The following is a 13,337-nucleotide window of genomic DNA, read 5'->3' on the forward strand; positions in this document are numbered from 1 at the left end:
TTCTAGTTTACAAAGGTATATATTGTGTGGGTTTATCTCTTTAAAATCCATCCTTCATCAGTGGTACAGCTCTCTCGGTCTCCAGTTAGAATCATTAGTAAATGGTGGAGTGTAGACCTAGGTTCAGATTCTATTTTTACCTCCTGAATAAACTGCATACGGTCTCAATTACTTATTTGTAAAATAAATATAATCTACTTTTCGGAGCTGTTATAAGGATTAGAGAAAATGTTTGTAGAATGTCAGATCCTCTGCCCAGCTCTAAGTAAATGGTAGGTAAGTTATTATTGCTGTTATTAATAAGTAGTGTCCGGGCGCCTGGGTGGCTCAGTTGGTTAAGTGACTGCCTTCAGCTCAGGTCATGATCCTGGAGTCCCGGGATCGAGTCCCGCATCGGGCTCCCCGCTCGGTGGTGAGTCTGCTTCTCCCTCTGACCCTCTCCCCTCTCATGCTCTCTCTCACTCTCTCTCTCTCAAATAAATAAATAAAAAATCTTAAAAAAAAAAAAAAAAAAGTAGTGTCCATGGAGTGCTTTGACAATATGATATAGACATTGGGCTATATATATATATATACATTGAAAAGCATATGATGGATTAAGGAAAGCAAGTGTACAATCCCAGGGGGGAGTTTATAGAGCTTTCTGGAGCAGACCATTTCTGTTTTGTATATTTGCAGACTTGTGAAAATAAGCAAATCTATCTCTCAGTCTGGTCTTTGTAAATAGATTTTGAACACTAACAAAATATTTTTCTTTTCCTTTTATCTTAAGGGTGCTATTTTCCTGGAAGGTGTAACTGTTAAAGGTGTGACTCAAGTAACAACTCAACCAAAGTTAGGAGAGGTACAGCAGAAGTGTCATCAGTTCTGTGGCTGGGAAGGGTAATAAACATTTTCAAGTTTTAAATAAAACTTATTTGTACTCTGCAACATTTAACATTAATGCAAACATTGACTTAGCTTCTTTGCTCCTTGAAGTTTGAATATTTACCTAGAGTGCTTAAAAAGATACTAAACGAGTTTTATCATCAGATTTTTCTCAAGACCAACAATTGAGTCAAAATTAGACTACTAGAAAAAAACAAAAACAAAAAAAAGTAGACTACTAGACAGCTGAGTCAAAGTTAAATGACTCAAACATGTCTTCCTAACGGAATAGAAAGTTATTTTTGTCACTATCTAGTACTTGTTTTGTGTGTTTGATTCTGCTGCTGATTAATGTTTGGGTTGCCCATATCATTTTGCTAAGGGAGAAGAGGTGAGACTTGAAGACTTGACTGTACCTCATTTTCCAGTTTTTCTGTAATCCAGTTTTCTGAAACCTAGGAGAATCAGCTTTAATTATGTTTTGCCCCCTACTGTGACTTGAAAATATTTATCAGACATTTCATGGGAGGGGATTCAGGAGAGTTCCCTGCTCTAATCTTCTGCACTCAGGTCTTGGTGCGTGGTCATTTCTGTTGGTCATTGCCGTCAGTGGCAGAAAACTGTAGTACAGGCTAGAACATGATGAAACAGGACCGATACTTGTTAAAAATTTCTAATATAAAGAACGTTTTGACTGGTACATACAGATCAGTTAGCCAGAAATAATTTTAACTAAAAGATGAAAATGATGATGAAGTAATACTGATTTTAGAGTTGTGCTAAGCCCATGCCAGTGTACTTTAATCTTGACCTATATTTCTCCTGTTTTGTCACTTCTGGGCATCTTTTGGGCAGAAATTTGCCAACCTTGTAGAGTTATGCCAAGTTGGCAGCGTCGTGATGGAGGAATATGGGGTCCAGAATAATGTAAGATAATTAAGGCAAGCAAGATTTAAACTTCTTCCTGAAGTAGAAGATTTGTAAACATACCTACTTTACTATTAGATCATGAATATTAATATTTAAAAAGCCCAATAGTTACAGTATATAGTGGCAATTAGAAACTTGCTAACTTGAGTCTGAAATGTCTAGAAGATGATAGGTAATGTTTTGTTAGCATTCTTGGGAATGCTGATACTCCAGTTGGCATTAATCTCATAATAGGGAGAATGTTGTGATAAATGTGTGACTAATGTGAGATTGGTTTAAGACGTATTGCTTTGTATGGATGCCAGCCGTAATAGTAATAAAATGTTCTTCTTTAAGGTCTGGATTCCCTGGAGCACAGCCTGTTTCCATGGACAAGCAAAATATTAAACTTTTGGAGCAGAAGCCATATAAAGTAAGCTGGAAAGCAGATGGTACTCGGTAAGTTAGACTTCTAAATAAAGTTATACAAATAACTCTAATGCTTGAAGAATACTTCTTCATTGTTAGACAAGGTTTGTACTCTTGGGACTGTGAATTTCTGACTTGAACAGCAAAATAATCATGTTTCAAATATCATATAACTTTTGTTTTGCTAGTATTCTTAGTTATGTAATTCAGTTTCTCTCATTCTGCTAAATTTTTGGTTTCAGAGTTCTTTTTTTTCTTTTTGTTTTGGTTTTTTTAAAGATTTTATTTTTCAGTAATCTCTGCAGCCAATTGGGGCTCCAACTCAAAACCCTGAGATCAAGAGTTGCATGCTCCACCTACTGAGCCAGCTGGGTGCCCCCCAGAGTTCTGTTAGTTTGACATAAGTCTATACCAAATTTAAGTTTGAAAGTGTTTTCTCTTGATAATATTGTGCTTTTTGGTATGTCTGCTGCCCACCACCTTGTGTTTAGTGGTTGTTGAGCACTTCTGAAACTAACAGATGTGTTGTTAGTTTATAATCTAAAAATTACCAAGTCTCCCTGATATTTTGTTCCTTCAAATATTTTGTTCCTTTGAATAGTTTTTCTCTTAATCTTTGCTAATACTTTTTGTAATTTTATATACTCTTAAGGGTGTTGTATTCTTACAACAAAGCTTAACTTCAGGTTTCATATTCCTACACTTTTAAATATTTATTAGTATAAATTTAATATTTCCTCAACATTTAACTTTTTCTTTCTCTTTTGTAATCATATTTTCATAGCTTTGCCATATGTATTTTTTTATTCGGCAAATGTTCTAATAGTTGAAGTAATTATTTTAACAGATATTAATATTAGTTTTTTCCTATTAATTTTTTTCATAATAATGAAAATGTTTCAGAATAATTAATATAGCATTTGTATAGTTAGTTTTTTTCCCCAGCTTTATTGAGATATAATTGACATATAACATTATGGAAGTTTAAGGTATACAACATGTTGATTTGATACACTTACATATTGCAAGATGATTACTGTTAGCTAACACCACCGTCACTTCACATAATGACCATTTCTTTTTTGTGGTGAGAATATTTAAGATCTGTTGTCTTAGCAACTTTCAAGTATATGGTATGGTATTTACTATAACCACTATGATGTACATTAGATCCCTGGAACTTACTTGTTTTGTAACTGGAAGTTTGTACCCTTTGACCAATTTCTCCCCATTTCCTCTACCTTCTTAGCCCCTGGTGACCACTGTTCTAGTCTCTGTTTCTGTCAGTTTGGTTTTTTTTTAAGATTCCATATGTAAGTGATAACATATAGTATTTGTCTTCCTCTGACTGACTTATTTCACTTAGCATAAAGTCCTCAAGTTCCATCTGTGTTGTTGTAAATGGCAGAATTTCCTTCTTTCTCATGGGTGAGTAATATTCCATTGTATTTATATAGCACTTCTTTATTCATCTGTTGGTCTTTTAGGTTGTTTTCATATCTTGGCTATTGTGAATAATGCTGCAATAAAAATTGGAATGCAGATATTTCTTTGAGAAGCTATTTTCACATTTTAGTTTTTTAAATGCTATTTTGAAGATGATATAGGTTGCACTTAATTTTTATGAGGAGGCTTTGAATGTCAAAGTGGCAGTTACACCTTTTGTATTATGTTATCTTCATCAGCATTTTGCTTGTGGTGACCTTAAAAGATACATATGAAGATATGGAGTGGGGCAGATAGAACTTGATTTTAATATTAGGTGAATATAATGATACTGTTTCAATATGATATGCTTTTTAGTAATTACATTTTGTTTTTTTAATAGAGAATATATAAAAATATTTTCTTTCATTTGTCTTTGTTGGAAATCATCTTTCCTTTCAACTTAGCATTTTCTAGCTTTTTTTGGGGGGGTATTTCATAGGTAACACAGGTTAATGAAACAAAGTTCAGAAAATAACATAAACGAAAAGAAGAAAATAAAATTAAAGAGTGATTTTATCACCTAGAAGTAACCATTACCATCATTGTGGTGTTGATTTTATTCTTTTGGTTATAAAGCGGTTATATTGGGGTGCCTGGGCTCCAATATACTGGCTCAGTCAGTTGAGCATCTGACTCTTGATTTCAGCTCAGTCTTGATCTCAGGGTCATGAGTTCAAGCACTGCATTGGGCTCCACACTGAGTGTGGAACCTACTTAAAAAAAAAAAAGCAGTTATAGTAATGCTTTGTATAGTGAGTGCAAAGAGTTAAATAACAAGTATGTTTTATATATGTTTAATTTTTCATCTTATTTTGAATTTAAAAATGAACTAATCTAAATAATTAATATTAATACTTGATAAAATTTTAAGTAGTATAGAGACATAAAATGATAAAGTTAGGTTTGCCTTGTGTGCTTCTAGGAGTATTCATTCTACAAGGATGACTCTGTAAGGATGGATACAGTTAAAGATATAGACAGTTTGGATAATGTGTCCCTTCCATGCCCTTCTCCTTATGAATGTATATTTTTGAAGGATAAATAAAAATTAACATCGTTGCTTATTTTCAGAATGTTAAAATTATATTTAATTTTTTAGATTAGAGTAAGTTTAGAATCTATTTTATTGGTAGTAAGAATTAGCAGAAGTTAAGTTGTTGATGTGTGTGTGTGTGTATATGTGTTTGTGTATTTTTTTTTTTTTTTAAAGTAGGCTCCATGCCCAGTGTGGAGTCCAGTGCAGGGCTTGAACTCATGACCCTGAGTTCAAGACCTGAGCTGAGATCGAGAGTCGAACACTTAACCGACTGAGTCACCCAGGCGCCTCGGTATATAACAACTGTGTAACAATGTCTTAAGGTTTATTAATAGATATTTAGTATTGTAACAATGTTTTAGGCTTATTACCTACCTCTGAGTGGAGGAGTGAAAAAGGTGAGGAGCAAAGATACCCATCTCCAGACTTAATACTATAAATGGCCTGAGGATTTGGGAGTGAAGCATAGTTTTGATCTAATGAGTTTTGTATTCTGGATATTTTTTACTTTGTACCTTGTGTTCTCCATAGTATCTAGGCTGTGATCATGGCAAACCTTGGGCAAAATAACAAAGTCTGTAAAATTTGTCATTTGTATTCCACCATCCTACTTTTGTTTTTTTTCCCTTCTTTGCATTTGTATACCCCTTTCCTCATTTCTTCTCAGTACTGTCAGATCTCTAAATGATTAGCTACAGTAATTTGAGCTAACATGTCTCAGTTGATAACGGAAATATCTCATTTCTCATGAAACCGTGCTCCACCAAAGCAAAAGGAGACCTTTTAAGTATTTATTTGAATACCTGCTCTGTCTTAGGATACTTTATTCTGTGAGGAAAAACATTTATGTGAGATAATTTTCTGGACCAGTGCAAAATCTTTTGTAAAGTAGGATTTAAGGCCAATAGCATGTGAGAGGGACTTTCTGTGATTTATAGGGTGAAAAGAGCCTCAGGGAGCTGTAGAATGGTCTAGGAGCTCATGGACTTAGAACAGCAGATTCAAAGCCATGAACCCTAGACTCTATTTATTTACTTATTATTTATTTGTTTGTTTTTATTTTTTAAAATTATTATTTTTTAAAGATTTTATTTATTCGAGACACAGAGATACAGAGAGAGAGAGAGACCATGAGCAGGGGGAGAGACAGAGGGAGAGGGAGAAGCAGGCTCCCTGTCGAGCCAGGAGCCTGATGTGGGGCTCCATCCCAGGATCCTGGGATCGTGACCTGAGCCGAAGGCAGACGCTTAACCATCTGAGCCACCCAGGCGCCCCTAAAATTATTTTTAATTAGTATATAATGTATTATTGGTTTCGAGGTACAGGTCTGTGATTCATATATATATATATGTATATGAATACCCAGTGCTCATTACGTCACATGCCCTCCTTAACTAATTAATTTATTTTTAAAAGATTATATTTATTTATTAGCGTGACAGCATGAGTGGGTGGGGGGGGAGTGTGGACAGAAGGAGAAGCAGACTCCCCACTGAGCCATTAGCCTGACATGGGGCTTGATCCCAGGACCCTGGGATCATGACCTGAGCTGAAGGCAGACACTTAACTGACTGAGCTACCCAGGCGCCCCTATTATTTTTATTTTTTTAGGTAGTCTTCACACCCAACATGGAGCTTGAACTCATGACCTTGAGATTAAGAGTCGTATGCTCAGGGCGCCTACGTGGCGCAGTTGGTTAAGTGTCTGACTCTTGGTTTCTGCTGAGGTTGTGAATTCGGTGTCCTGAGATCAAGCCCCTCTCTGGCTCCGTGCTTGAGATTCTCTCTCTCCCTCTCCATTTACCCCTCCCACTCATGCTCTCTCTCTCTCTCTCAAATAAATGAATAAGTCTTAAAAAAAAAGTCTTATGCTTACCAACTGAGCCAGCCAGGTGCCCCACTCCATTTTATTTAAAGCCATATTATGATAGAGTGCGGGACCTCTTTTTATTATCCGTATTCCATGGTTTATTGGCTCTTTATTTATTGTATCTAGCAACAGTATTTAGATCAAAGGATCTCTGAAATTGAGTGTAATATGAGACCTGGATAGAGTTAGCAATAAAAGGTATTGCCCAGGAATTTTGATTAGCCTGGCCAAGGCCTGGGGGCAACAGTGGCAGTTTTGACAGGAATCTCTTGCAGATTCTAAAACATAGTGACTGTGTTTTAGGGACTATTTACTAATTGTAAAGCCAAATTATATAGATAGAAATACAGAATTTCTTAAAAATAGAACAGTGAGAAATTTGTATTAGTTATATAGGTCAATTGATTAAACCACTGTAGTCTCAGAAACAGGTGAAATCATTTTGTTTAATAGAATATTTAATAATTATATGTCTTAACATTTCAGTAAAATCATACTTTTAGAAATGAGATGTCTCCTTCTATTACAGCACACTATTTCTGTCATAGCACTTTTCATTATCAGAAGTTACTTTTTACCTTCTAATTATTTTGCTTCTGTATCTCCTACTATATTGTAAGCTTCACAGTATCAGGGAGCAAGTCTGTCTTTTGTACCTTTATATCAGTGGTAATCAGCAAGACCTTATACTAGTAGATAGTGAATGATTTGAATGAGTGAATGAATAGTATTGGCAGTGTTTTATGCTCTTGAGAGATATGTAGCTTCTGTAGATTGCAGTTTTCATTTTTTATACTTTTCCTCTAAATATATTTACTGATCTTTTGGTTCACTGAATGGATTGAGAAGGGAAGAAAGTTGTATTAGAAAAACTGTACTGAGAAGTAGAAAGAGCACAGGGATAGAAGTTGGAAGACTTAGTTTTAGATCTGTCTTTATCCTTTACTGCTTGAATAAGGTGCATAGTTGATAGTAATATATGCCATCTTTTTTTTTTAAAGATTTTTTTTTTTTTTTTTTATTAGAGAGAGAGAGAGAGAATGTTCGAGCAGGGGGAGGGGCAGAGGGAGAGAGAGAATCTCAAGCACATTCCCCGCTGAGCATGGACCCTGACATGGGGCTCAATCCCATGACCATGAGATCATGACCTGAACTGAAACCGAGTCGGATGCTTAACTGAGCCACCCAGGCGCCCCTTCGCCATCCTTTATTAAATAGCTGTATATGTTTTCTGCTTCAAAGGGTTTATTTGAAGCCTAAATGAGAAAATATGTATAGAAAGGGTTTTTAAATTGTGGAATACTGTAAATGAAATGTACTGTCAGTTTTCCAATATTAAACATATTAGTGGCCCATGTAGGTAGAGGAGCAAATAAATATATGGGTTCTTCTTCTTTCTTTTTTGAAGATTTTATTTATTTGTCAGAGAGAGAGAGAGCACAAGCAGGGGGAATGGCAGGCAGAGGGAGAAGCAGGCTCCCCGCTGAGCAAGCAGCCTGATGCGGGGCTCGATCCCAGGACTCCAGGATCATGACCTGAGCTGAAGGCAGACACTTAACTGACTGAGCCACCCAGGCGTCCTGGGTTCCTCTTATTTCATGTTTACAAACAATATGTATGATAGTCTTTTCTATCATGGGGTACCTGCTTGTGTGTCTCTTTAATTTCAAAATCTACTTATAGTATATATTAGATATTTTTCCTGTTTTCACTATGTTTTGTACTTTGTTTATAATCCTTAAAAGACGAGCTTTAAATCTGGATTATTGGCAGTAATATTATCACATGAAATATATATGTGTGCACACAAGTTATCTACTTTCTTTCTTGTTAGGTAATTCTGTTGATTTGTCTAGAGCAGGGGCTGGACAATCCTTATAGTCCAAATCTGGCCCATGGCTTGTTTTTGTAGGGGTCATGAGTTAGGAATGGCATTGATATATGTAAAATTTTTTACTGTGATCTAATATATATAACATAAAATTCACCTGTTTTATTTTTGTCTCCCAGTGCAAACGCCTTCAGATTTTTATTATCTATCTATTTATTTATTGGATTATAATTGATATACAGTATTATATTTCAGGTTTACAACATGGTAATTTGATATTTTAAAAATTCACCATTTTAACATCTTTAAATGTACAGTTCAGTAGCATTTAAGTGTGATCACATTGCTGTGTAAACTGTTTTTATATTTTTGAAGAATGGTTAAAAAAAACATGTGACAGACTGTATATGTAGTTTGTAAAGCTTAAAATATTTATTATCAGGCCCTTTACTGAAGAAGTTTGCTGACTCTTGGTCTAGATCTATGCTTTCCATTACGCACATGGCTACTGAGCAGTAGAAACATGGCTGGTCCGAATTGAGATGTGCTGTGATTGTAAAATACACACCAGAATTCACACAATTCACAAATAGTAGAATATATCAGTAATTTCTAACATTGATTACATGTTGAATGTTTTGAAGTAAATAGCACATTTTTTTTTTTTTTTTAAAGATTTTATTTATTTATTTGACAGAAAGAGAGACACAGCGAGAGAGGGATAACAAGCAGGGGGAATGGGAGAGGGAGAAGCAGTTTTCCCGCCGAGCAGGGAGCCTGATGCGGGGCTCGATCCCAGGACCCTGGGATCATGACCTTAGCCGAAGGCAGACGCTCAACGACTGAGCCACCCAGGCGCCCCTAAATAGCACATTTTAAAAATTAATTTTACCTATTTCTTTTTTATTGTGGCTACTCAAAAATTTGAAATTACCCATAGGACTCATGTTTTAGTTCTGTTCTGCTGGATAGTGGACTAGACAGAGAAGGACATTACTTTTTTGTCAAATTAAAATGAGATTAGACTGAGGAGGGGCAAGAGGCGTGCTAGCTTGATTTGTCATGTCCTATAACTTTAATTATTAAAGAAGTGGTGATTTTACTGTTCAAATTTAGGGATTTCTTTGAGGCAGGGTGGGATCAGAAAGATCACAAAAATGTGTTCAGTATGCCCTTCCAGTTTCCTTGGTGTGAAATGTTGGACAGAATTTCTTAGCCTTTTTTGTCTTGTTTCCCAATCTGTACGATGAAATTAATAATAATTACCCCATAGGCTTATTTTGAGTATTAAGTGAAATAATGTATATAAAGTATCTACCATGGTGCTGGCATATAGTGTTTAATAATTGTTAATTCATTTTTATTTGACTAAATAAACCTCTAATTTCAAATCTTTGTGCATTTGCAAAGGATCCATACAGCATTAGCAAAATCACACGGCAAGTTTAACTGGCTATAAAATTGCTGATGGTTTGTTTGCTTTATAGTTCATGCAAGAAAGAAATTAGGGCACATGCATATGTACGTGTATGAATGATTGAGAGAGAGAGAGAAAGAGAGAAAGAGAATGTGTTAGGTTGGAATCCAGGAGTTATAATGACAATAAATAACCGTGTTCTAGAATTAAGATTTTTTTTGTTTTGTTTTAATTACTAAGCCTCAGTCTCTTTATCTGTAACATGCGAATAATAACCTAAAATTTAGGGATCCATTTAAAAACCTATGCTTTGCCATCCTATTAGTAACTTAGGAAAAATTGAACTCTAAAAGGTAGAGTTGTTGATTGTATAAGGACACTGAATTGTTTTTTTTTTTCAAGGTGAACATATCAGATACTCTCAACAGGATGTGGTCAAGTCTTAGTGCAGTGAAGTTTATAGTAAATAGTGAATTTCAAGGCAAAAAGAAAAAGCAATATTTCTGTTTTAATTTTTAAATTCCTTTTCTCCGTTTGTTTCTTTTTCTTGTGGTAAATATTAAAGGAAATAATTTCTTGCTATCTGGAGCATCTTGTTTGAGAAGAGTCCGTTATTTTCCCCTGAGGAGGTATGACTAAACTTCCTTCAGTTTCTTATGCTCCCTTCCTCCTTTCAGGCTCCTTCAGATACATTCTCTGTGCTTTGGGAGAACATGGAGACCTGTGCCAGGAGCCCGCTCCTGAGATACTGCCTTCCTGCTCTCCTAGCATGTTTCTCTTATTTTAATCTCAACCTTTTTATTCTAGTAGCTTTGTCAAAATTACAAATACAGTCTTTTTATTAGATATGTTAAATGCATCAAGATCTAAAGTTTACGCTTCTGATAAATTGTTGGATGTTTTTTTTAAGATTTTTAATTTATTTATTTGAGAGAGAGAGCGTGCATGTGCACAAGTATGGGGGAGGAACAGAGGGAGAGGGAGAAGCAAGCTCCTCGCTGAGGAGGGAGCCTGTTGTGGGGCTTGATCCCAGGACCCTGAGATCAGACCTGAGCTGAAGTCAGAAGCTTAACCAACTGAGGCACCCAGGCACCCCACGTTGTGTGAGTTTTAAGAGAAGCAGAAGTACAAAGGCAGTTGGAGGAAGGTGTCAGGCCTTCCTAAGAATCATTTTGAGAAAAATACTGAAATTTCATGTTGGGCATGTGATTAGTGGAAATAGGAACATGAGTAGTTTGTGATTAATAAAAAACCATGAAATTAAAATTGATAGAATATGATATATGACTAGCAAAATATGAAGGTATAAATATTTTGGAGCTATTTTAGATTTAATGATATGTGTGTTCTTATAACTGATTTTAAAAATTTATTTTTTATTTAAACTCATTTGGCATATCGTGATTCATCAGTTGCATATAACACCCAGTGCTCATTACATCACATGCCCTCCTTAATGCCCATCCAAGTTACCCCATCTCCCCTCCAACAACCATCAGTTTGTTTCCTATAGTTGAGGCTTTTATGGTTTGTCTCCCTCTCTGATTTTGTCTTATTTTATCTTTCCCTCCCTTCCCCTATGATCTTCTGTTTTGTTTCTTAAATTCCACATATGAGTGAAATCATATGATAATTATTTTTCTCTGATGACTTATTTCACTTAGCATAATACCCTCTAGTTCCATCCACGTTGTTGTAAATGGTAAGATTTCATTTTTTTGATGGCTGAGTAATATTCCATTGTGTGTGTGCGTGTGTGTGTATACACACACACATAGTACATCTTCTTTATCCATTCATCTGTTGATGGATAACTGATTTTTTTAATGAATGTATTATATAAACTTAAATAATAATACAGAATAACAGGTCTGAGTCTTCCATATCTAAAAAGTAATATTTAAGTCTTAGAGGTTCAGTGACATATTTGGAAATTAGAACCAACATTAACACTTAAAGTTAGGTGAAAAATTAGGCAAAATGAGTTTTGGAAGTTATTGTGAAACTGAGCTTAGCAGCTCTAAATAAACTAAAAAGAGAGGCAGCATCATGTGTTTAAGAGTATATTGCTTTTGAGGAAGACAGGTGGTATTTATAGTTTGGTCTTTGAACTTTGTAACTCCATGCCTTGCATAAAGTAAGCAAATTTTGAGCCTTAGTTTTCTCATATGTTAAATAAAAATAATAGTCTTGGGGTTGTAAGTATGTAGTGAAATGTTGATATGAAGTGCCTTCTACAATAACCCTGATGTACAGTAGATGCTAATATATATATATATATATATTATGAAATACTTTTTATTTGTTTTATTTTTATTTTTTAAATTTTATTGTTATATTAGTCACCATACAATACATCATTAGTTTTTGATGTGGTGATACATGATCCATTATTTTCGTATAACACCCAGTGCTTCATGCAGTACGTGCCCTCCTTAATACCCATCACCGGGCTAACCAATCCCCCCTCCCCCTCCCCTCTAAAACCCTGTTTGTCTCTCAGAGTCCATAGTCTCTCATGGTTCATCTCTCCCTCCAATTCCCGCACCCCCATTTTTCCCTTCCTTCTCCTAATGTCCTCCATGCTATTCCTTATGTTCCACAAATAAGTGAAACCATATGATAATTGACTTTCTCTGCTTGACTTATTTCACTTAGCATAATCTCCTCCAGTCCCATCCATGTTGATGTAAAAGTTGGGTATTCATGCTTTCTGATGGCTGAGTAATATTCCACTGTATATATGGACCACATCTTCTTTATCCATTCATCTGTTGAAGGACATATCTGCTCTTTCCACAGTTTGGCTATTGCGGACATTGCTGCTATGAACATTGGGGTGCATATGGCCCTTCTTTTCACTACATCTGTGTCTTTGGGGTAAATACCCAGAAGTGCAATTGCTGGGTCATAGGGTAGCTCTATTTTTAAATTTTTGAGGAATCTCCACACTGTTTTCCAAAGTGGCTGTACCAACTTGCATTCCCACCAACAGTTTAAGAGGGTTCCCCTTTCTCCACAACCTCTCCAACATTTGTTGTTTCTTTCCCTGTCCATTTTTGCCATTCTAACTGGTGTAAGGTGGTATCTCAGTGTGGTTTTGATTTGGATTTCCCTGATGGCTAATGATGATGAACATTTTTTCATATGTCTGTTAGCCATTTGTATGTCTTCTTCAGAGAAGTGTCTTTTCATATCTTCTGCCCACTTTTTGACTTGATTATTTGTTTTTTGGGTGTTGAGTTTGAGAAGTTCTTTATAGGTCTTGGATACCAGCCCTTTATCTGTAGTGTCATTTGCAAATATCTTCTCCCATTCTGTGGGTTGCCTCTTTGTTTTGTTGACTGTTTCCTTTGCTGTGCAGAAGCTTTTTATCTTGATGAAGTCCCAAAAGTTCATTTTTGCTTTTGTTTCACTAGCTTTTGGAGATGTATCTTGAAAGAAGTTGCTGTGGCCGATGTCAGAGAGGTTACTGCCTATGTTCTCCTCT

The 13,337-nt window shown here is 35.6% G+C and overlaps 1 protein-coding gene across 2 annotated transcripts in view; it reads left to right on the plus strand.

Moving 5' to 3' along the window:
- Window positions 1-13,337, plus strand: part of RNGTT (RNA guanylyltransferase and 5'-phosphatase) — a 369,854-nt gene that overhangs the window by 82,677 nt on the left and 273,840 nt on the right. For both annotated transcript variants that reach the window (XM_078055013.1, XM_036065178.2), the window contains 2 exons: window positions 773-882; window positions 2,134-2,235. In XM_078055013.1, the coding sequence (XP_077911139.1) occupies window positions 773-882; window positions 2,134-2,235 (212 nt within the window). The remainder of the gene's footprint in view (window positions 1-772; window positions 883-2,133; window positions 2,236-13,337) is intronic.

The sequence above is a fragment of the Halichoerus grypus genome, chromosome 9, assembly GCF_964656455.1.
Source record: "Halichoerus grypus chromosome 9, mHalGry1.hap1.1, whole genome shotgun sequence".
Classification (NCBI taxonomy): Eukaryota; Metazoa; Chordata; class Mammalia; order Carnivora; family Phocidae; genus Halichoerus; species Halichoerus grypus.